This window comes from Mytilus californianus, unplaced genomic scaffold, assembly GCF_021869535.1.
Source record: "Mytilus californianus isolate M0D057914Y unplaced genomic scaffold, xbMytCali1.0.p SCAF_13, whole genome shotgun sequence".
Taxonomy (NCBI): domain Eukaryota; kingdom Metazoa; phylum Mollusca; class Bivalvia; order Mytilida; family Mytilidae; genus Mytilus; species Mytilus californianus.
In genome coordinates this window covers 27,871,329-27,897,184 of record NW_026262615.1, presented here as the reverse complement: position 1 = coordinate 27,897,184, position 25,856 = coordinate 27,871,329, and the positions used below count along the sequence as shown (strand labels likewise).

Sequence of the window (25,856 nt, the reverse complement as noted above, 5' to 3'; positions counted from 1 at the left end):
GGTGGTTGATGCTAAAACAACAGTATACTTATCATCAATGGTACATTAGAAAAATGTTTCTGATCGATAAAGAGCTAATGAAAATGGCTGACAATGAAAGTGTTTCAAAGGATGAAGGAAATGTAACACTTCTGTTTAACTTCAAGGGGTATTTGGTGCAGGCATGTCAAAATTATAATTTCATGGTGTTTAATGGAATGTTTATTTCTACAGACAAAATCAAACACTTGAAACTTGTTCACATTTTACTCATTTTTTAGTTGAAATAAGGTGAATTTTGTTTTTGAGATGGTTTACAGTATGAATCAAATACAATTCAGATTTAAACTTTGTCATTCATTTATTACTATCATTACAATATTAAAGCAACAATTCATTCTTACATGATGAATAAAAATTAAGAATCATCTGACTAAAATGTGACATACTGTGAATTCATTTACTTTCTTGGGTACCGATTCTTGTGGATTTTGGAAAAATTGTATTTTTGTGAATGATGAAAGATTGTATTTTCAATGATATTTGATTCATGGTTTTGTCAATGTCTGCATACAAGTCTATAAAAAATTTGTACTTGGTTGAACATTGGTTTTTATCCTTTACCCACGAAATCCACGAAAGATGGTATCCCACGAATAATATTGAATCCACAATATTCTAATAGAATTTAGTATCTAGCAGTTTTATCAGAATCAGTCCATATATAGTTGTGGTTGAAGATTTTTTTTTTCTATCAAATATATTGTACATTATATATATGGTTCAAATCTGCTAAATATGAGACATCTGAATGTTAATTGTAAATATCTTCATATCTGATTCGTAATGCAGATATCAATACACATAATCTAATTTGTGTTTCTAAAGTTCAGAAAGTTATAATGTACCACATTTTTACAGTGATTAAAATGACAAATTGCACTTTTCCCACTGGTTAAATCTGTAAGATTCACTCAATTTCTTTAATAATAGATTTTTTCCTCTCTGGTACAAATGGTACAGCGCCAGGCTTGCTATGCTTACGGCGATTGGCTTCCCTAAGATAAAAGAAAAATTTGTTTATTAGTTTAGTAGCAACATATGACCATCATTTAATGAACAACAGAGACAAGATTGTTTATTGTAATCAACATGATCAAGGTAGTTTACAATGAAGTTGTGGTCACATCCACTCATTATGATGTGAAATTTTCAAAAGATACGCCTAATTATGATTTTGACCACAATTTCACAGTTCATTGAACACAGAAATATAGTGCAAACAGGGCATGATGTCCTACCGACAGATATTTTATCATTCTTATGTTTAGCTTTTGTGATCTACAGTCCTTAACTTACACTGTATTAAAGATTGGACGTTAAACAAACAACAAACAATCAATCAAGATAAACCTGTCTTAATCATGTTAATAGATAAGTTCAATATGACTTAATTTGAGTTAGAGTTATTTCCCTTGGCCACCATTTCGGAGGGGTAATGGTTTATTTTCTTATTTGATTTAACCAAATTGAAACATTTGGTACAGACAAGGCTGATAAAAGATCCTTATTAGATTGTAGTGATGAATCATGCATGGCTAAAAGAAATTAAAATTGTTCAGAAAACAACTTTTTCTTTAGTCTAGCGGTCTGAATAACAAGTTTAATTTGGCTGATTTGATAAGAAATTGGTGCACATGGACGTCAAAAATGGTGACAAAAGGGAAGTAGCTCTTGATCAAATTGTGTCAATCAAAACGAAACTGCTTGACACAGCATTTTGTACACACAAAAGAAACTTGTTGAATATAACTGTGGAAATGAAAAGAAAATTAAACATCCATATAAGTTCAGTGATTCTTCACACAAAATCTTACCATTAAAATTGATCATTAGCTACACTAAAGTTTTAATTTCATTCCCATGAGAGTGGTGGCAAAGAAGAAAACTAGACAGTCCCCAGAGCCCAGAGTTAGTGAAACTTCATTTTTTTATGGCAGACCAAGGACTGACAATAAGCAAACTTTTGCTGGTCCTTCCAAAAATTTGGTGGTCCTTCATTTTTTTGAAATTACAATGTATCACCTAATTTGTAATATTAGATATTAGGGTGAAAAACATTAGACAATGACAGTAAGATACAAAAAGAACTATATTTGAGATGCACAAATATGTATGTTAACGGTTAAAAGGTTTCCTATTTCTATATCTCTTGTCAGCTGAAGGTTAGAAATTTTAATATACTTTTTGGAAAATATTGTTTAAATACAGAAAAAAATCATGTTTTCAATGAGTCCGGTTCCAATATTAAGATAATGTTTGCCATTTGCAATTTGTCAATTAATAAACTGAACACGGTTTTGGTTGAACAGTCTGTCACAAACTTCTATTAATCAAGTTAGCGGTTGTAACAATAATTTTTTGCCTATAGTTTTTTTGACAAAATCCTCCCAAAAACACTGGTCGGTACCATACTAAATGGTTGGTCAGGAAATCATTAACACACAACTATTCTTCACCTTATCAATGTTCTAGCCCTTTAACGTATGGCAGCTGTTTTTATGAGTGTGTGCCTACAACCAATGTTACCCCTAACTCTGCCATTGAAATTACTTCTAAAGTTATGATTTCTGAACTCAACAATGCAAGGAAAAACAGAAAACCAGTGTCCAATGATTTGACAAACTACCAACTAGATGGAACAAACCATAATGATCTTTTTGTCTGTCCGACAACTGTGAAATTTTGGCAGTCAGCACAGACAGGTCTGACAGTTTTTGCCAAGCCTGAGAGCCACCCGTATTTTCAAACAAAATATCTTGGAAAAATAAATAAATCTTTTGCATTCAATATTTTGTTTGTTCGCATAAAACACCATGGTAAGAAAAAACCAATAAACAAACATACTTTCTTTTCTGTGACTGTCTGATTATTCTCATCTCCTTCTGTTGGTTATAGATCATCTTTGGAACATGTCGATGGCGGGAGATTCTTTTCACTTCAGGATGGAATGCAAATTTTTCTTTCAGTTTAGAGTTGTAATTAAATGCTGTTTTCTCTCTTGGTTTAAGCTTAAACATACAAGAATAGGATCAACATTAAATTTTTTATGTGGACAAAAAGGAAACATAAACATCATAACAACAACCTTGTAACACATGTTTATAAAAAAAATTAAATTGATGTGAATAAGAAGCTCATGAGAGCCTGATATCGCTCACCTGGCTGTAATTTCAGTTTCAGTCATTTGACTTATTTGTAATCTTTCTTTGCTGAACAATTTTGTCATTTACACTTTCTCTCTTTCTATAATAATATTAAAGATAATACATAACCTAAAACTGTAAAATTTCCTAGAAATTAACTATTTCTGGACAGTAACCAAACAATAAGTTGTCCTATTGGTCTGAAGATTACTTGACCAGTAGATCTTAACCTGTTTAACACTTTCACCTATGTCAGTTTTGCTCTTACTGCTTTAGATGAAAGCCAAAAACTTCATTTGACCCCTATGTTCTTTTTTTAGAAACTGCCGCCATGTTTTTGAATCAAATCCTGAATAAAATCTATAAACTAAATACCCTAAGGAACATTCAATTAAAGTTTTTAAGTATTTGGCAAAATAGTTTCAGAGAAGAAGATTTTTGAAAAAGTATTTGGACTTTCACAAAAAATGTAAAAAAAAAAAAACGTTTTAAGGGCAATAACTCCTCAAGGGGTCAATTGACTATTTTGATCATGAGACTTATTTGTAGATCTTACTTAGCTGTACATTTATTGCCATTTATACTTTCTCTTTATCTATTATAATATTAAAGAAAATAACCAAAAACAGTAAAATGAAATAAAAATAAACTATTTCCAACAGTAACCCAAAAATGGGTTGTTGAACTCATCTGAAAATTTCATAACAGATAGATGATGACTTATTTCTCACTTAACTTCATGTCACTTTTGCGCTAACTGCTATAGTTTTTGAGATAAAAGCCAATAAACAGCTGCGCCATGAGCGCATGATACGCCCGTCGTCTTGTGTGTGAATTTTTATGCAATAAGCATAAATAGTTTCTGACATACGGCGTGACATGCAAAAACCCCCTTTTTTTTTTACAAAAAACTCAATATCTCTTAAATAAAATTTTGAATCAGAACCATAAAGTATACAGATCTTTAGATTAATATAACTAAGAAGTGTGTAAAATTTTAAGCAATAATCATAAATCGTTTTTGAGATACGGTGCGACATGTGAAAAACCCCTCCCCCTTTTTTTACAAAATACTCAATAACCCAAAAATAAAATTTTGAATCATCACCAAAAAGTATACAGATCTTAAGGTTAATATAACTAAGAAGTGTGTAAAGTTTTAAGCAATAATCATAAACTGTTTTTGAGATACGGCGCGACATGTGAAAAACCCCTCCCCCTTTTTTAACAAAATACTCAATATCTCTAAAATAAAATTTTGAATCATCACCAAAAAGTATACAGATCTTAAGATTAATATAACTAAGAAGTGTGTAAAGTTTTAAGCAATAATCATAAATTGTTTTTGAGATACGGCGCGACATGTGAAAAAAAAAACACACACCTGTTTTAGTTACTAAGTCCCGTAACTCAAAAAGTTTTAATCTTATTTTCACCAAAAAGTATACAGATCGTTTGACCATCATAAGAAACAACTATGTTAAGTTTCATGAAATTTGGATAAGTCATTCTCAAGTTACGGTGCGACATGTTTACGCCGGACAGACAGACGGACAGACGGACAGACAGACGGACGGACGTCAGACATTTGTATACCATAATACGTCCCGTCAAAAAATTTGACGGCGTATAAAAACTGCATTTGACCCCTATGTTCTATTTCTAGCCATGGTGGCCATATATGCATGTTTGTTAATGGATCCTAAGAAACATTCGGTTAAAGTTTAGAAGTATAAGGTCCACTGACCGGCGGTCCAGTAGTTTCAGAGAAGATTTTTAAATGTTATATAAGCAAACATGATGAACAAATTGTGTAAAATTGTCCTTAAAGGGCAATAACTCCTTAAGGGGTCAATTGACAATTTCAGTCTTATAACATTTTTTTAGATTTTACTTTGCTGAACATTTTTGCTGTTTACAGTTTATCTTTATCTTCAATAATATTCAAGATAATAACCAATAAAATGCTCCGCTGGGCGTAGCTGGATACGACCGCAGAGGTCTAACCCTGAACAGTTGGGACAAGTATGGACACAACATTCAAGCTTGATACAGCACTGAATTTGGATTGTGATTAAATATTTGACACAGCACAGGTTTCTGACACAGAATGAATGTTGTCTAAGAACTTAAAAATTTTTAATTTACCTATTCAAACCATATCATTATTTGCTTTTATATATAAATCAGAAATAACCAATTTAAAATGGAAAATTTTAAAGCAAAATAAAATGCTCCACAGGGCGCAGCTTGATACGACCGCAGAGGTCGAACCCTGAACAGTTGGGGCAAGTATGGACACAACATTCAAGCTTGATACAGCTTTGCATTTGGATTGTGATTAAATATTTGACACAGCATAGGTTTCTGACACAGAATGAATGTGGTCTAAGAACTTAAAAATTTTAAATTGGACATTCACCTATTATGGTCCAATATCCAAAATCTAAATACATGGTTAGATTCAGCATATCAAAGAACCCCAAGAATTCAATTTTTGATGAAATCAAACAAAGTTTAATTTTGGACCCTTTTGACCTCAATGTGGACAAAGTTGATAACGGGGCCCAAAAATCAAAAATCTAAATACATGGTTAGATTCAGCATATCAAAGAACCCCATATATTCAATTTTTGTTGAAATCAAACAAAGTTTAATTTTGGACCCCGATTTGGACCAACTTGAAAACTGGGTCCATAATCAAAAATCTAAATACATGTTTAGATTCAGCATATCAAAGAACCCTAAGAATTCAATTTTTGTTAAAATCAAACTAAGTTTAATTTTGGACCCTTTGGACCTTAATGTAGACCAATTTGAAAACGGAACCAAAAATTAAGAATCTAAATACACGGTTATATTCTGCATATCAAAGAACCCCAATAATTCAATTTTTGATGAAATCAAACAAAGTTCAATTTTGGACCCTTTGGAACTTAATGTAGACCAATTTGAAAACGGAACCAAAAATTAAGAATCTAAATACACGGTTAGATTCGGCATATCAAAGAACACCAATAATTCAATTTTTGATGAAATCAAACAAAGTTCAATTTTGGACCCTTTGGACCTCAATGTGGACCAATTTAAAAACGGGGCCCAAAATCCAAAAACTAAATACACGGTTAGATTCAGCATATTAAAGAACCCCAAGAATTCAAGAATAAAACCCCATTGAAATTGGTCAAGAAATAAGCAATTTATACGAAGTATCTTCTTTTGCACAATACTGTGCAATTAAATATTTCTTGCTATTGCGCAATACTGTACAATTGACAATTTCTTGCTATTGCGCAATATTGTGCTATTGGATATTTCTTGCTATTGCGCAATACTGTGCAATTGAAGATTTCTTGCTATTGCGCAATACTGTGCAATTGAAGATTTCTTGCTATTGTGCAATACTGTGCAATTGAAAATTTCTTGCTATTGCACAATACTTATTATATAATAATTTACACATCCTGTTTGGTGTGTATCTCCTACCATATCATTAGTATTTGCTTTTAAATATAAATCAGAAATAACCAACTAAAAATGGAAAATTTTAAAAGAAAAAAAAAGGAAAAAAAAAAATCCCCCCCCCCCCAAATTTTTTGAACCCCCTTATGATTCATCACCCCCAAACTCAATCCCAGCCTTCCCTTTGTGGTATGGTACCTTGCAGTACAATTTCAGAGAGATCCATACACTTGAACACAAGTTATTGTCTGGAAACTAGAAAAATGCTTATTTTTGGCCCCTTTTTGGCCCCCAATTCCTAAACATTTCAGCAATTACCCCAGAACTCAATTCCAGCTTTCCCTTTGTGATATGGAACCTTGTAGTACAATTTCAGAAAGATCCATACACTTACACACAAGTTATTGTCATGAAACTAGAAAAATGCTAGTTTTTTGCCCCTTTTTGGCCCCTAATTCCTAAAATATTGAAACAATTACCCCAAAATTCAATCCCAGCATTCCTTTTGTGATATGGAACCTTGTGGTACAATGTCAGAGAGATCCATACACTAACACACTAGTTATGTCTGGAAGTTACAAAATGCTTATTTTTGGCCCCTAATTCCTTTACTGTTGGTACCATAACCCCCAAAATCAATCCCAACCTTCCTTTTGTGGTATTGAACCTTGTGGTAAAATTGCATAGAGATCCATTCACTTAAACTAAAGTTAGAGTGTGAAAACCAATGTGTCTTCGGACGACGCCGGACGACGCCAGACGACGACGGCGACGACGCCAACGTCATACCAATATACGACCACAAAAATTTTTTTGCGGTCGTATAAAAAATCCCCCCCCTAAATTTTTTGAACCCCCTTAATATTCATCACCCCCAAACTCAATCCCAGCCTTCCCTTTGTGCTATGGTACCTGCAGTACAATTTCAGGGAGATCCATACACTTGAACACAAGTTATTGTCTGGAAACTAGAAAAATGCTTATTTTTTGCCCCTTTTTGGCCCCTTTTTGGCCCCTTATTCCTAAACGTTTTGGGCAATTACCCCCAAACTCAATTCCAGCTTTCCCTTTGTGATATGGAACCTTGTAGTACAATTTCATAAAGATCCATACACTTACACACAAGTTATTGTCATGAAACTAGAAAAATGCTTGTTTTTTGCCCCTTATTCCTAATATTTTGAGGCAATTACCCCCAAAATCAATCCCAGCATTCCCTTTGTGATATGGAACCTTGTGGTACAATGTCAGAGAGATCCATACACTAACAAACAAGTTATGTCTGGAAGTTACAAAAATGCTTATTTTTGGCCCCTTTTTGGCCCCTAATTCCTTTACTGTTGGTACCATAACCCCCAAAATCAATCCCAACCTTCCTTTTGTGGTATTGAACCTTATGGTAAAATTTCATAGAGATCCATTCACTTAAACTAAAGTTAGAGTGCGAAAACCAATGTGTCTTCGGACAACGCCGGACGAGGACGACGACGCCAACGTCATACCAATATACGACTGCAAAAATTTTTGCGGTCGTATAAAAACTGCAAAATTTCCTTTAAATTACCAATTTAGAGGCAGCAACCCAACAATAGGTTGTTCGATTCATCTGAAAATTTCAGGGCTGTTAGATCTTGACCTATTGAACATTTTTACCCCCATGTCAGATTTGCTCTAAATGCTTTAGTTTTTGAGATATAAGCCAAAAACTGCATTTGACCCCTATGTTCTATTTTTAGCCATGGCAGCCATGTTTGTTGATGGATTAAAACTTTGGACATAATTTATAAACTAGATACCCTAAGGAACATTCAGTTAATGTTTGAAGGTATTTGGCCCAGTTGGAGAAGATTCTTGAAATAGTTTATGACGACAGCGACCGACGACGATGCATCTGAGGACACCAAATTTCATGTTGAGACCACACCTGGGGACACAACTCATGCCTATCAAAAATAATCATAGAAAGGCTACCATTGGTTATGAATGGCAAATGTCTAAAACATAAGACAAGCTCTAAATATATATATAGTAATGATACTACACAAGCTGTCATTTCAATCTTAAATTTTTTTGTACAACTTTGTGGACTATTGTTTTTCTTTTTGTCTTTATCCTTTTGACCATGGTGTTGTTTTTATTAAGTTCATTGACTTATTTTTCTACTATTCTTAATACAGGAATATGTAATATGTTAAGAATACTAATTCTTATCTACAACATAGATACAAAAAATAAAATTTGTGTGGTTCCAATTACATCCTGAAAAAAAATAGGGTCGGTAGGTCGGCATTTTTTTTAATTCTAATTTTTTATTGTCAAAATCTGGAAAAAAATTGTGTGTTCACCAAATCCAATTCCGGTCTTATAAATGCCCCTTCCGGAATTTCACCATTTTCTACATGTTTGGAGGTAAAATAAATAGACATGTTACCTTTTTAGTTAATTCTGTTACGAATTTGTTGCCTTTTTAGTCGTAGTGGATACTTCTAATGGAAAATCAGATGACAGAAGTCTGTGAATTTAATTATTGAAATTAACATGCCACAAAAATTTATTTTTCAGAAAAGGAAAAAAAAAGTTCTAGTGTCAGGGAGTTTAAACAAGGGACTGTCGGGTAACTGGAACAACACATAAATTTTTATTTGGCCTAAAGAAAAATGTTGGGTGGTTGTATTAAACTTATTTTAAAACATAATTTATAACATTCTAATTTCATGTTAAATTGGTTTGACCCAATTCAATCTTACCACTCCTAGTTTCTCTGAAGCTTGTGCCTTCCAAATCCTGATATTCATTTCATCAGAACCAGAAAGAATGTATTTGTTATCTAAAGACCATCGTACAGTTTCAACACGCTGCATTCGCTTTGTATGGTATATTTCTCTGTAAAAAAATTGAACTATCAGTTGGAAATAAAATCAAAGATAGTACTTTAAATTCTGATAATATTACGTGCAATTATTATTGTGATTTTTAAAGAATTGGCAAAAATGCAATTTAAGTTGTTGTGATTTCAGGAACAGCTGAATACAAATATATATGTATCAGATATCAGAATGTGAAATCTCAATATTGCCATACTCACCCAGTCACATTATTTGCATTAAAAAAATAACACATTTATTTCTGAATATACAGTATTTTTAAAGTTATTTCAATATTCATTATGTCCATGTAATGTAAATGTACTCTGTTTTTTATTCAGGTGAATTTGTTTTTCAGATGTCAAGGTGAATCATGAACTTACTACTGTGGGTTCATTATTATTCCTGGGATAACAATTTTTGTGTATTTCGTGGGTGTAAGTAAACCACAAAATCAAATGTGCAACGAAGTACAAATTTTCTATAAGGGCTATTCCAAAAAATAAATGTATGGCGGAAGGGGGGGGGGGGGGGGGGGGGGGGGTCAGAAGGTACTTTTTATTCAACCCTGCATGCATATAATTTTAAATGATTATTTCATTTAGCGTTAAGGCTGTATGTTTAAAATAACCACCACTATCAAATTCTAATAAAAGTGCCTTCTGACCCTCCCCCCACCACACCCATTCAATTAATTCTGGAAAAGCCCTAAGCTTATCTTCAGATTTTTGCAAACCACAAAATTAAATATCCTCGAAAATACAAATCTTCCCCATACCACGAAAATTGGTATCCACCAAAATAAATGAATCCACATTTTGGAGTCATGGAGTCATTTAGGAACAACAGAGATTGCTCTTAGGATTCATTTTTGTGGGTTTCAATATTTGGAATTTGGGGAAAATAGCATTTTCATAGATATTTAACAAAATTAGATTTTGGACAGTAAAATCCATGACTGACCTCCTCAAGCACTTCAATACAAGAAATATTTTCATTCACTTATTTTAACAATATACCGTACCTGCTGTGGGTTCTGTCAGCTGGAAATATTCTAACAACTTTATCATAACCAGCCGAAGCGAATTCTCGTCCTGTTGGTGAGTAATCCACATCCATCACTGAAAAAAAAAATACTTCGAATTTTATTCATTTATTTACCACTTAAAATGATGAGCCATTCAATTAAATTGACTCTGAATAATTTTTAATGTCCAAAAATCTTGCATCCATAACGAAAAGTTTGAAGGTCTTAAGAGTTTTTCTGTCAAGCATTTTAATAAATATTGTTAGCCAAATCAGTTACAAATTTACTTGTTAAACATGTTAAAAGTGTTATATCAGCTTTACCAAATGTTGAAAAATAGCTGAATTATAAAGGTTGCTGCAAATTTGGAATAATATATACATTGTACCAATATCCCTCAAATATTTGCTTCTGAAATAAGCTTTATTCTTAAAAGGTCCAGTAAATTAATCTTCCAATAAGACAGGGGAGGCAATTTGAAAGAATATATTGACAAGTTGTATTTTGATATTGTGCAAAAATTTCTTTCACTGTTTTCCTTCAAACTTTATAACTCTGTCACTGTCAAGTTTTGTAAACACATTTAAGGAATGACTGTAATATTTTTTCCGTCTATGAAGAAATAACATAAAAAATGTGGTGCACACTGAATAACCTGTGTAGCGTATTATTGAAAGTCTTCACCACATTTTTGAGGTTATTTGGAATAGACAGAAAAAATATTACAGTCATTGCTTATAATTTAATTCTTAATTCCATTTTTAAGGAGTAAATCATGAAAAATGCGCTCTGTACAGTTGGGGCAAGTATGACACAATATTCAAGCTTGATACAGCTCTGAATTTGGATAGTGATTAAATATTTGACACATTATAGATTTCTGACCAGTGATATTGTTGTCTTTTTTCAAAACTACCTCTACCGTGTTTTATTGGGAAAAATGCATATTTTTTATTGAAATTGGGAAATTTGTATATTTTATTCTTAACACATCTCCGATTTTTTGCTGACCTTTGCTGTCTTTTTTGCACTGTTTTTTCATGTATATTTTGGTTGTCAGACATTTTCAACCTGAAAGATACTTTTCGGAGAGGGGAAAGAAACAGAAGCAATGATGGTACTTAATGCATTGAAAACCACATGTGTTACAAACACCACGATGATTCTGATCAGAAAACCGGATCTCAAAAGTGCTTTCTAATATCAAAATACATGAATACAATATTTACAAACATTACTACCAATGCCATCACTGTTTGGGGAAAATGTAAAACTTTTTGGGAGGAATTTTAAGCCATTTTATTTAGTAATTGGGAATTTTCTCTCTGGGGGGAAAAAGCCGAATTTCGGCTGTAATTTGAGGCAAACAATATCACTGCTGACACAGAATAAAGCTGGTCAGATAACTTAAAAGTTTGAAATGGGACATTTAATCTACTTAATGGTCCAATATCCATAATCTAATTCAATGGTTAGATTCAGCATAAAAAAAAAATTAAAAAAAAAATGAATTCAAACAAAGTTTAATTTTGGACCCTTTGGACCTTAATATGGACTAATTTGAAAACAGGGCCGAAAATAAAAAATCTGAATGCACAGTTAGATTCAGCATATCATAGATCCACCAGAATTCAGATTTTGATGAAATCAAACAAAGTATAATTTTGGACCCTTTGGACCTCAATGTAGACCTATTTAAAAATGTCCAAATATCCAATATAGTATTACATGGTAAAAACCTCAAACAATTCAAGACTTTAAATTAATCTTCATTGAAATTGGTTAAAAGATTTGTATTTATTTTCAATTGAAGATTTCTTGCTGTTGTGCAATACTTTGCTGTTGCGCAATACTTAGTAAATCTGTTTACAAACTAAATATAATAATTTACACACCCTGTTTAGTGTGTATCTCCTGCCATATCACATTCACTTATACTAGAGTTATTATCCTGAAATCAAATGTCCTCGGACAAAGACAACGACATGATAGCAATATATGAACGCATATTTTTTGTGGTGGTATAAATAACGTTGATGACGTCACGGTCACATGACAAAATTATGTCTATGTCTGTATAGGGTTGTCTGAAATCTGAAATGATTTTCTCTTAGAAAATATCTTTTACTTCTAATTGGATGATGCTTTAGGTGATTATTGATTTTTTTTTTCTTTATTTATATGTTGATACTATATTCTATTACTAACCAGCAGAAACATGGTCCATGTGAACAGTAACTGGCATTGATAACTTTCTCATATCAAAGGAATATAAACTGAAAGATAAATATTTCACGTCTGAATATAGTTTTTCAATTTTAAAATTAAAAGTAAAATTTTTGTTTACATGTTTTCATAATGATTTTTCATTTAATTCAGAAGTTGTTGTGTTTATAATGTTCAAAGGGAGACAACTCTTGATATTTAACATAAATCATGTAACAAGTTTAATATATATATGATTCCATTTAAGTAGCAGCAAATAATTATTGTAAACATAGCAAACTGTTTTAAGGTCAAACTTACACAAAAAACAAATGAAAACAATAGGTACTTTCTTCAAAAAGATATCTTGAAGGCTGAAACATGACTTTTTAGTTTTGTGTAGAAAAGCTTCTGGCCTTTTAGATTTGCCTTTGTATTTTATTTGCTTTTGTATCTTATCATTATAAGCATTTGGTTAGTTGAGCAAATCGCCTTAGACAATATTTAATTTTAGCTCTACTGGGTAAATATGGAACAAGTATGAGGGTTTTGCTGATTGTTGAAGGCTGTACAGATACCAATAGTTGTTTCAATCATATCATTTGGATTTTGGTGAATAGTTGTCATTGAATTGGCAATCATACTATATCTCATTTTTTTTCCTTCTTTTTTTTAATAATTAGTTTGCCTGTTATGTTCTAAAAAATACCTACTTATAATCTTCATTGGCAACAGTAAATATAAAAGCTTCCATAGGATTCCAGGCTATTGTGTTAGATCTCAGTTTTAAAATTACCTACAATAGCATAAGATGAAATAAACAATGACTGGAAGTTCATCAGTTAGTAATTAAAAAAAAGTAGAAATGAAACACTTCAAGTAAAAAGAAACCTGTCTTTAGGTTTCTTATATTGTGCTGTTAGCCCACCACATTCTTTATATGCCTCTCTCAAGTCAGGAGCCTGTAGTTTAGTGGTTATTGTTGGTTCGTGTCTGTCATAATTCTTTTTGTAAATGTGTACTTATAACTTAGGCTGTTAGTTTTCTCTTTTGAAATGTTTCACATTTTTTCAGGTAGGTCCCTTTTATATTCACTTATTTGAACTCTGGTGGATAGTTGTCTCATTGGCAATCACTCCATATCTCATTATTTTTACATGATGGAACTGAGGAAATTGTTCAGATTAGACAAGGTGATTGGATTATGAATGGTTAAATTACTGATTTTTACTAGTACAATATATCAGATTAGACAGGTTTCCAGTTATGCATAGTTCAGTTAATCCAGGTTTCAATTTGAACTGGTTTCCTGTTAATTCAGCCTTTGGTCGAGAAAGGTTTCACTGTATAGACAATTTCTTCACATAAATTCAAAGGTTAGCAATGATTCTACTACATTTATGTACAATGTATTTATTTAAAATAGGTTATTTAATAGTTTTACTACACTTATGTATTTAAAATAGGTTTTTAATTACTTCATTTGTGTATTTAAAATTTGATTTGCAATGATTTTATTACATTTATATATTTAAAAATATTAGAAAAAAAAATGCAAGCATTATTTGAAAAATATCTAAACATAAATTGTATACTAACAGTGGATTTCACAGGGTAACCATTTATTTATACTACACTGAATAATCATCCTTTGTATGTGGAATTGTTGAAACAACTTATTTAAAAATAAAGGAAGTTTTTTCCCCAAAAACAACAAGGCTGGAATGAATAAGAACAAATAATCTGATTGGTTTTCATTTTAATACAACTACTGGTACTCACTTTTCTCAGAGGAGCTGATCCCCTCATGTCATACAGTATAATACTTCTGTCTGAAGCACAACTACCAACTATATTGGTCTGAAATTGTAAAAAAAAAATATATAAATCAAATTCATTGTAAATTATATTTTAAGTATGAGCTTATAATTATGAGCTTGAATAAAATATTAATTTTATCTATTCAATTTCTTATTTAAAAGTATGAGAGTTTTTATAAATGTACATTTATGATTTCCATTCCTTCACTTCAATCAATGAAGATCTGCTTTTTCACTTTTTCTTGATGTTCAACAGAACAGAGAAAAAAAAAAGCAGAGGTACATTATATGTTTTTCTTGCACTTTACTTCATTACTTAATTTTTTTTGACAAAAACTCTTTGTTACACACACTGCATACATGTATGTACTTAGAGCAACCAGTCAAGACACACTTGACTAGCTGTTTTTTTTTTACCTCAATAGGATTAAATTTGACTGCATGTAGACTGTCTACTCCCCAGGTAAAAGATCTGACTGGTTCAGTTCTGTCTTCATCCCATATATCTAACTGTTGTCCACAAGTGGCAAACATGTTCTGTGACCAATGATGGTCTATTGATGTGAATATTGTCTGAAATAAAGTTTTTTATTTCAATTACTGTCTGTTATCATTCATTGCAGTATCCAAACAAATATAAAAAAATAACCATTCTCTTTCATAAATCATCATCATTGATATTACAATGAAAATTGATGATGAGCTTATGAGCCTTTCTTTCTTGTTTCTAATTGCACAAATCTTGTACTTATTTTGTAGAAAAGATGTAAGAATACAATCAAAATCTTTTGTTGTGTAAGAAAGATCTAGACTGACAGTCGACCTTTTTCATATATAAATGTTTACACATAAACTTATTCATCTTATACATTGTAAAGAAATTGTATGACATTGCTTCCTTAATTGCCATAATGACAACTATATCCTGAGCTGAGCTGAGGAGCAGTCCATTTTGTAACTATAAAAAGCTTGTTTAGATTTACTCCTTTATGGGGTGGAAGCTGCAACACTTGGTGGTGTGGTATAGTAAGGAGAGAACATACAACAGAATTGTCTAAAGAAGACATGTGTTATTTGTCTGTACTTTGATGTTGACAATATTATAAGGATTGTCTCCCTTAGGAAAAGATCATAATTAGGAACCAATTTTGAATGTAAATTTTCACAAAATAATGTTTTGGGACAACTTCCATGATCAAGATTGTACATTCTGGACAATTAGTTAAAGTCATTTACATCTAAAAGAAATCCTGCTATTTGGCAGGTATATCTATCTTGCACCTTTTATATAGGATAAGTACAAATTTAAAAGTAAGTAAGTAATTATTTATTTCAATAACATAAATTGTTCAACACAATTCACAAAACATTAAATAGTACATGTATATATAATAACCCTGATAATAGTTTAACCAATTCCTAATTATACCTTTCCTAAAATAGTACTTTGAGGTTCCTCTTCTATCTGACCACAATCTGACAAACTCCATTGTTTAATTGTCTTGTCATTTCCAACCTGTAAAAGAGCAGACATCAAAAACCCAAACCATACATTAAGTCAATAATATAATGTTTTCAGAATTCTCATTTTTTAATTGAATACACAAGTTTTTCATATAGTACTAATGGACTTACCTTAGTAGTAACAATTAAACCATTTTTTAAACAAGTGGCTGAAATGCAGTGTTCTCCCCAGGATTTTTGGATAGCACCAGGGTAACGCGTGTCAAAAAGATTTGTACAATATGTTGTGTCGCGTTGCATTGCTTTTTTTTTCTTGTTAGTTTTTGTGTCATTACCTTTTTGTCTTTGTTTTTTTGTTTACTGTGTTATGTAGACTTTGGGTAAAAAAATTACTGGTAAAAAAAGAAGTAAATCAATAAACAGTTTGTATACTTTAATTTCTTTTAAGAATAAATAAAAGAAAGCACTATTAGTCTTTAAACTTAAGTCACTTTTTATATTTTGATCAAGCCAATTTGTCCTGATACTTGTAGTTACACTACACTTTCACCATTTTTGTTAGATTACACCATAACAATTAAATTTAAACAAGATTAAATTTTAATGCAGAACTTCTAGTAAATTAAAAACTATTTTCCATAGCTTTAGACATGATTCTTTTAAACAACAATACAATTATTATTAGAATCATTATTGTGTTACTTGGTAGATAGACATGTAAAGTAAATTTATATCATCTATATATCATATCAAGCTGAGTTCCAATCAGTGTCTAAAGACTGGGACTACTTTAACAGAAATCAGTTACCAACAAACAAATGGAAGTGTTTAACGACCTTGACTGGGTATACATCCCTTGCACGGTCGGCTCAGTGCCCGAAGGCGTTTGGTGAGCGTTTAAATAATTTTGTGCCATCGGTCAGGAACAGGTTGAGGATGCCATTTTGGTAGGCCGCCATCTTGGTTTTGTTAGATGTTTTGGTTTTTCTTTTGTTGACTATTTTGATGTTATGTCTTCACAACGGCTGCTTTCAGGACCAGGTTGGTCAGCTTGACAGCCAGCTAACCTCGATGGTGGAGTACTGGTAGATGAGTCTCGGACGTAGTATTAACGATGACAGGAAGCATTATCAGGACCAAAGTCGAGAGACAGTGAAATGGTGGTCCATCATCTAACACCTAGGATACAGCCCTCGGACGTCACTCGGCATACCACTCCCCCATCCATAATGGGTTTTGGATTGTATGTTGACGCGGGAATTAGCCCTACGTGGATAATAGCCTAACGTAGTCTGTACAGCGTTGGATTAGTTTCTGTCATCGAAAGTAGTAAGTCGTTGATCCATCTAACAGTAAACCCTCATCGAAGCGTCCGTTCAGTTGTAATGACTGAGACGTGACTGTGATTGAATGTCAGTTACCAATTAGAAAATACTACCTATTTATTATAATATGTCTGTGCATTAATAAAATTATGATTATCAAAAATAATTTGCAATATATTTTTGTTGGTATGTTCAAAGAAAGTTTTTATCCTTAAGGTAACATTCTTATATAATTTTGCATTCAATTTGTACTTTATTTCTATTTTCAATGATAGATGATATTTTAGGAGCACTTATTTGTAATAAGCTAATTCAGGGAAAGTAACTCCAACACATTTAAAATACGCAAATTATTTATAACCAAAGGCTGGAGTAATAGAGTTAATTAACAGATGTCTGCTTGTCCCTCACAAGTCTGATCATTAATTATGATCTCTTAATTAATTAAAACACAAAAGAATCATGTACATCGATTAAATCCAATCTGACATCAAGGTTAACCTCAAAAGGTAAATCGATCACGTGGTGTAAACAATCAAGTTGTTTGAACTGGTTTGAACTGGTCAATTTTCATCTGAAATTTTATACCCCACGGAAAAGGTTAAACAAGTCGTTTAAAACTTTACCGATTTACGATTTTTTTACAGAAAATTTTAGCACCACGGAGAAAAATTATACATCGCGGCAAGAACGATACCACCACGGTAGAAAATTATACATCGCGGGCCCGCTGTCCTTTAAGGGCCTGGGGAGAACACTGTGAAATGTCTAAAAAATGGTCAATTTATTATGACAATAATGTATCATGTCTCTTTTAAACTTATTCGTTACTTTCTTAGATTACCGGTAATTTAAAGTTTAACATATTGTATAGGCATTTGTCTATTGTTGAAGACAGTATGTTGAAATTATAGATATTTTTTTTTTGTGCTCTCGAATGGCATGTGTCAGATGAAACTGTCATAATGTAAGAATTACTTACACTGAAAAAATATCTACCAGATTGGTGCATACATAAACCTTGTACCATTCCCTCATGTGCCTGGATTGTCTGTAAACAGCTCCTCTTGGCTAAACTCCATACTTTAACCTACAACATTTCAATCAGTGGTAGAAAGAGTTTGTACTATAAGCATAAAATGTGTAACTTACAGTAAGTAATGATATGGGCACATAAGACAACAAGTACTTATTTTGCCATAACTTTATAACCTTTTGACTGTTGTAACAATTTACATACAACACTATTATAGCTTAATTAGTCAAAAAGGATATACTGGACATGTAACTCCTACAATCAGCTTATCCTTGCTGTCAGGTATGATAATCCATTAGCTACTTCTCACTAGGTAATATTTTCCTCAGCAATTTAGGGAAAATCATGTATTTTTTAGACAGCTGAAAATGACTTTGGCTACAAATATATTATCAACTGATTAAAAATGCATTTAAATAAATCTGAACACAGTAAACCTTAAACCTGGTAAAAAAAAATCTCATTATTAAGCAGTTCTCTAAACTCAGCAATTAAAAAAAAGGTCAAGAATAAAATAACACATAATCACAGAGTTCTCGAAAAGTGGTGGTCTGAAGGTTTTGGGTTTTGACCACCAAAATTTTCAAGAACTGACACAATATTGGTATTTTGCAATAGAAATAATAATAATGACCAGCAGATTTTCTTCAAGGACCACCAGGGAAAAAAAGAATTCGAGAACTCTGCTAATCATTCTACTGGGTCCTTCATCTTCTCTCTGAACCGACAAGGCCATGGAAAAAATGAATCTAACATGTGAAAATTATTAAGGCAAGGCAGGCAGGAAAAACTTTTTATTTTATTTTATTTTTTTGTGAAAATTCAGTTTCGCTATTTAGAGAATGTTGTTAACAGTAAATTCTTGTTTTATATTCTATCTTGTGGTATAAGCTATGTAAACTAAAGGAATGATAATTGAGCAATGTTGACACACATTTAACAGATTATCAGACAGTTTTAAAAAGCATCATTAAAAATTGTCAAAAGAAACCAAAGCAACATTTTTTTTTATCATCTCCAAGAAAAGAAGAAAGAAAAAAGAATTTATTGTTATACCTCTCCATCACAAGCTCCTGAAAGAAGCAGACTCAGTGCGGTTGGATGTTTACACAGACTTCTAACCCCATCTCTGTGTCCATCTAATGCTCCAAGGAAAGGTTTGGCAAACACACGCTCTAGTTTTGTGGCATTTAATGCTCGTACATATTCTCTTGGTGCTTCAAATGGATGGAGTTCAGGATCATAATTCCTTGGCACTACAAGATATTAAATTATATGTTTTACAACTGATTTTACAATATTTATAGTCTAAATTGATTCAATTCATAATCTCCATGGGGAGATTTCAAGTACTAGAGGATAAAGCTAAGTGCAAAAAATCTGAAAGTGATGAACATTTCAGTATGTAACTTAAATCTCCATCTGCTGCTAAGTCAAGGACAAATCCTTATCTGAATTAGAACTAATCCCCTTGTTAACCTTCAATTGTTTAATATAATGTAATAATCAATCTAAATACAATCATGACAATGGTTTGCAATCACTAGATGATTAATTGGCTTTGATTATTCCGGTAAACAGGTGCAAAAAAGGCAAACAAATTTTGATTTCTTTTAGTTTTATCTCATTGGCGTAAGCCTATCACATGATCAGTTCATACCTGCCAACTTTTGAAAATCCCCATGGGGGCTTTTTGTGCGAGACAACAATTTCAAAGGTTACAATTCTTTGCGGCGTTTTTTGCACGTGCTGTTTTGTTGTATAGAAAAAGTGTCATATTTGTATGATGAGCTTACAAGACTTTTTCTTCTGTTTATTTGCATGATTAAAAAAAAAAAATTACAAGAATCATGTTTTGGATATTTTTTAACTGCTGAAGAATAAATGTGATGATGATAGGACCCAGCTAGTGTTATCAGGATGAGATGTGCAGAAACACTGGTTTATATGATTCAAGCATCACCAATGAGTCTTTTGGTATCTATGATGAGTTTATTGATATGGTGCTTCCAGACAGAAAATCATGTTTCCAGGACACAAGTAAGGGTCTTTACAAGAACCCTGTGAGTACAGACAAACCTGTGCACTTGGAAAAGTTTTAAAGCATGATATGATGACCTACATGTGATATAAAAGTTAAGCATGTTCGCTCCTCTTGTTTTTGAATTTTTGTCAGATATTGGGAATCCTCTGGTTTAATCCATGTAGTGGCATTAAAAAAATTTGCCCGCTAACCCCTACTGGATGCAAGCTTATATTATACTGGAGTCAAATATGCTGGCTTATCTAGCTTGACTGGTTACATTTACTGGAGTCAAATATGCCAGCTTATCTAGTTTGACTGGTTACATTTACTGGAGTGAAATATGCCAGCTTATCTAGCTTGACTGGTTACATTTACTGGAGTGAAATATGCCGGCTTATCTAGCAGTTTGACGGGCTACATTTACAGGTGATATGATCTTACCACCCTTGAACAAAAAACATAAGAATGGTAATTAATGTTAAAATCGGCTTGTAATGTTTGTGCAAATAATTCATCACATTTGTGCAAAATTTATCTGTTGAAAAGTTACCACGTTTGCGCTCATTAACAAGATTAATTAAATTTTTTAATAAAAAATAAATAGAATTTTGTCAACTTAAATATCAGTCAGGGGACTTACTTAAATGAGTGATTAAGAAATCACTGATTCAAGTAACATTTTACACAGAAATGTTGGAAGTAAGAGTTGTCTTTCTTTAATAATCACCTATTTAACATGTTTAAGTAGTACAAATAGATCACTAGACTAAGTGATTTACTTTTATTGTAGCTTTAAATATATAAAACTAATGATCCAGGAACTAATTATGTTGCTAAAATTATCAGAACCAACATCTGTGTTTATAGGATGACCGGTCATGTCAGGTGATTACCTTATACTGAATCTGGGATAATGACATGGAAATCACTTGTTTAAGTATCATACCTCTAGTTTATTACTTTAAGTATTATTATTTTAAATACCCCGCCTGATTTCAATAATTAATAAATCAATTATTTCAGTAATCCTGGACTGAATATAGAAAGTAGTTTAAACACAACCAGGATCTATGAATGTCAGTTCCTCCATTGGGAAAGTTTAGGGCAGTATTGTAGATGATTTAATGGTGAACACTACTGAGAATGAAAGCTGCAAACTATTTGCCAACTCATGTACATGCACTTACATGAAGTTGAAAATTATGTCACCAGTGAGTCTATAATTATAATAATACCACAAAGCATGTGGACGACTATTCCAAATAAAAGCCCAAAACGTACCATCAGTCAGGGGTACTACTTGTACAAGTAATCTTTATTTACTTGAAGAAGTAAATAAAATAAACTTATATAAGTTAATTATAATGTTTGAATAATCTCCCCTTAATTTTCTCAAAAATTTACTTGTATAAGTAAATTTTTTTTACAATCCCACAAAAATTCTCAAGTTTTGAGATGTAAAAACATGCCTTTAACAATTTTTCTCAGGTTAGCTCATAATTTTTTATTAGAGTTCAATGTTTCATCTCATTAATTCAACAAAGAAACTGATTGCGCAAAGATCTTAAGTATTTGCGCAAGGCCTTCAAAAATTGCCCCTTGGGGGCTTGTAAATGAGCAGTGTTCTGAAGATAACAGACAAATGAGATTTTCATTGTCCATATGCATGAAATTACACTTAAATGATTAGTAAAGACATCTGCAAAGGACAGACAATAAAAAATTCTATTAGAGGAAAGAAGTCCTAAGAATTCAAGAAAAGAAGATAGGATGACTTTTTTACTTGTATAAGTAAAAAATCTGAATGTCTAAGGGACATAACTAAGCCCATTTTTTTTTACCTATACAAGTAAATAAAATACACTTGTATAAGTATCCTACAAATTTACTTATATAAGTATATTAATATTTACTTCTTCAAGTAAATAAAAATTACTTGTACAAGTAGTACCCCTGACTGACCATCAATGGCTTAGAGTCTTTTCACAGTAAGGACGGACTTACATATCATTCCTGACGAGATTACATACTGTGTTTAATAAAGTAAACTTTTAATAAAGTGCTCCAATGACAATGACCACATGTTCATGATGTTCTTTCATTTTTGTTTTACACCAATTTATAGTAGGTGTTTCCAGCTTTCAGTTTCATTTACGATTTTATCATTGATAAAATGACAAAGTTTTGCACCTCAAAATAGGATCTGACAGGTAACTCACTGTAAACAGACATATATTTAAAGATGTAAATAAAAATGAAATTGAATCTTCAATCAGGCCATAATGTTGCTGGCGAAATGACGACTTAAGTCGCAAAAGAATTTTGAAAATCGCTAAATCTTGCCAGCCGTCTGACTTCATGGCGAAGTGAAATCGGTAAAAGGGAGACAACTTGTGAATAACAAGTTTCCCCAGGTAAAAAAAAAAATGGCGATTGACAAGGGAAATCGAGATTTTCGGAACGACCCAGGACTAATACTGTCAACGATCAAATTAAATAAATACAACTGCGACTTTGAACATCCTCGGACAGAACATTCAGTACTATTCAAACAGAAAACTGACTGCCTGTTAAAGTTATCATTTTACGATGATTTTTATCTGAGGATATTGCGTAATCACTCAGCTGATTTGTTTTATTTTTATTTATTACGAGTCGATCAAATTGTACGATTCGGTAGGTTAAGGGTGGGAATTAACGGTAGATTTATTATATTCATTGAATAAAAATTGAAATATAAAAGGTAGAAAGACAGCTGATGGACAATGTGATTGCAAACGTACGACACTCGACCAGCTGTGATCAGCAGTGGATTTTTTTTTTCACGACCATTTCGTTGCTAGGGAAGACATCTTTAAAAAATGATAGAAATTAGCTCTATATCAGTTAATTAATGTACACAAAATGTATGTGATTGACAGATATTTTCATTTATAGGCTTACAATCTTTAGCGAGAATCTCAATTTACAACTACATGTAACATGAAGTCCTGGACATTCAATAATGTTTTATAAAATAATGACAAGTGGTGATATAAATTAGATTCCCAGTCATGTGAAATTCATCAGGTAAACTGGGAGTCATATTTTTCTGGACATTTAAAAATAAATTGAGGCAGATGCACATGAATTTAATGCATCATAATATTACTAGGCTACTCCCTCATGAGTCATGTCCCAAGCAACAAATTTTATTTAACTTCAATTCAAGTTGACAGTACAAATGGTATCAATGAATAAATAACAACTATATTGTCTAAACCTTTTTATTAAGAACTTGCTAACGGCTATATACAAATTTGTACAATAACATGAAAAAACTGCAAGTATATTTTTTATTGCATGTCACTCAGTAACCGGAGAGCATGATTCTACTTGAAAAATCGCATGTCTCCACCGGGACTCCAACCCGGGACCTCTGTGTTACAAGGCAGCGCGTATACCGACTGAGCTAAAGAAGTACTTCCTTAGCTCAACCGCTTACGGCTGACTAAGTATCTACTAATGAAGGGAAGCAATCCCGTCACACATGTAAAACAATTTCCTTAGTGATAAGCACGAGAACACTATGCAACCAAAAAAGTAATGGAATCTCACTTCTTCAAGAAATTGACCACTTCTCCCTTCTCTCTCATGGAAGGAGAAGTCACTTCTCCCTCTCCAAAACCCTAGATTAGGCCCGGTCTTCAATTATTTTTTTAATTTTCTGAAACAAAAATCGCATTCAAATTTTAAATCTCTGTACCCTGTCATGCATTAAAACGTGTCCAGTTGCACAGATTTTCTGTTATCAGAATATATAGTGTGGTGTAAACATAGGCTCGTTTTGCACGGGTACAAGTTAAATCGGCACCTGGTCAATTCGGCACCTATAGAAAAAGTCAAATCGGCACCTGGTAAAATCGGCATCGGTCAAATCGGCACCTATTTAAAGTCATTTCGGCATTTGGTTGGTCAATGTAGTTAACTTTTTCTATTTCCTTTTTATTTCAGGTATCATATGGAGAGAATAGTTTTTCGGCTTTTTTATTATTTTTTTTGAAAAACGTACGATTGCAGAGGTTAATTAAAAAAGATACATTTCCTTCATCGTTAAATCAGTGCATGTAATTAAACAGTTAGAATCAACTAATTAACTAAGTTTGAATGGGTATCATTAAAAAAATAATATGGAATAACCCGTTTGTTGTTTTAACCATTTTCAGGTTGTTCTTAAAGTTTTATAATCAAAATAACTTAGATTACCAATAAACAAAGAGGCCATTACCCAAGCTATTGTCTAATCCACATATGAGGACAAAAACAAATTTAATCATTGTAATTTAAATTGTTTTTTTTCTGCATTTCCTGTCTACTTATACAAAATGAATAACGCTGGCACCAACTTTGTATGTTTACTAGCAATGTACAGTTGTCGTGAAATTGAAGTTCCTTTATAATATAAGTTCCAGTAGGAGCAGATAATAAGGCATTGTTAATAACAAAGTTTCCGTTGGACATCTGTTTTGCATGACAAATATACGTTGACACCTCGAACAAAAATATCTCTAAAAATATGGAAAAACTGACTCTTCAATAGTTTACTTGCAAAACATAATAATAATAATCATGGGTGCCGAATTAACAATTTCCCGATTTGACTAGGTGCCGAATTGACTATACCGGGTGCCGATTTCACCAGGTGCCGATTTAGCCAGATGCCGAAGTGACTAGAATTCGCCAAGTGCAGGGTTATAACTTATGATGCACCTTTATAAAATACGACTTTTATGCTAACCTTTATGAATATCTCTTTTTGTTTCACGTAAATAGTCATCAGGATTACGACTTAAAACCTTAATTTTCATAATCAGTCTTGTTTTATCCCATTAAACAACAGACTGAATTTGAGTGAAGAGAAAAACGTGCTTGTGTTTTCATTCTTGAAATTCTAAGGGACGTAATTTATAACAGGGTCGATACAAAACTACAACTTCGGACCCGTGCAAGTTCCCAAAATTTACGACCACGTATAAACCTGCACCATTTATTAATAAAGCCACTGTGCCATTATAAACATAAAGTTTTAATAACAGATTAAATTAATCATATCGAACACAAGCAGTAAATTAAAAAAATCCATATTACATTGATTATGAGATTTTTTTTCAACATTAAAGTTAAAAACGAAATAGATAATCGGACTAGGGAGAGGGTCTAGCGGGTGATGCATAAGAATAACAGTTTGTCATCTACTAAATAACTTGCATTGTAAAAATAAATGTTTAAAAATAAGTCTACACACAATATTTATCAATACAAATTCACCAACATAAATATATGACAAATAATCAGTATAATTTTTTGGGGTCATTTTTCACATTCTTTATACTTTTTACACATTATTCTCTGTTCTTTAAATTTTAGCACCCCATTATTTCCTATTCTTCATTTTTTTGTCCC

At 32.2% G+C, this 25,856-nt stretch overlaps 1 protein-coding gene across 1 annotated transcript; it reads right to left on the bottom strand.

Moving 5' to 3' along the window:
• Positions 1-321: 321 nt before the first annotated feature.
• Positions 322-25,353, bottom strand: LOC127723465 (DDB1- and CUL4-associated factor 13-like). The gene is made up of 12 exons (XM_052230117.1): positions 25,192-25,353; positions 19,445-19,644; positions 18,335-18,442; positions 15,993-16,079; positions 14,981-15,136; positions 14,526-14,603; positions 13,457-13,539; positions 12,747-12,814; positions 10,536-10,632; positions 9,395-9,530; positions 2,887-3,050; positions 322-1,037 (listed from the first exon to the last, which is right to left on the bottom strand). Exons 1-12 carry the CDS (start codon positions 25,259-25,261, stop codon positions 950-952), a joined length of 1,335 nt encoding a protein of 444 aa, XP_052086077.1. The 5' UTR covers positions 25,262-25,353; the 3' UTR covers positions 322-949.
• Between the last annotated feature and the right edge of the window lie 503 nt (positions 25,354-25,856).

Coding starts and splice junctions, on each gene's coding strand:
- LOC127723465 (XM_052230117.1), bottom strand. CDS start 25,261: ATGAAAATTAAGGTTTTAAGTCGTAATCCTGATGACTATTTACGTGAA. Junction 16,080..18,334: donor CTGGTAGATATTTTTTCAGT/GTAAGTAATTCT, acceptor GCTCTTTTACAG/GTTGGAAATGACAAGACAAT. Junction 12,815..13,456: donor GTTGCCAATGAAGATTATAA/GTAGGTATTTTT, acceptor TTTATCTTTCAG/TTTATATTCCTTTGATATGA.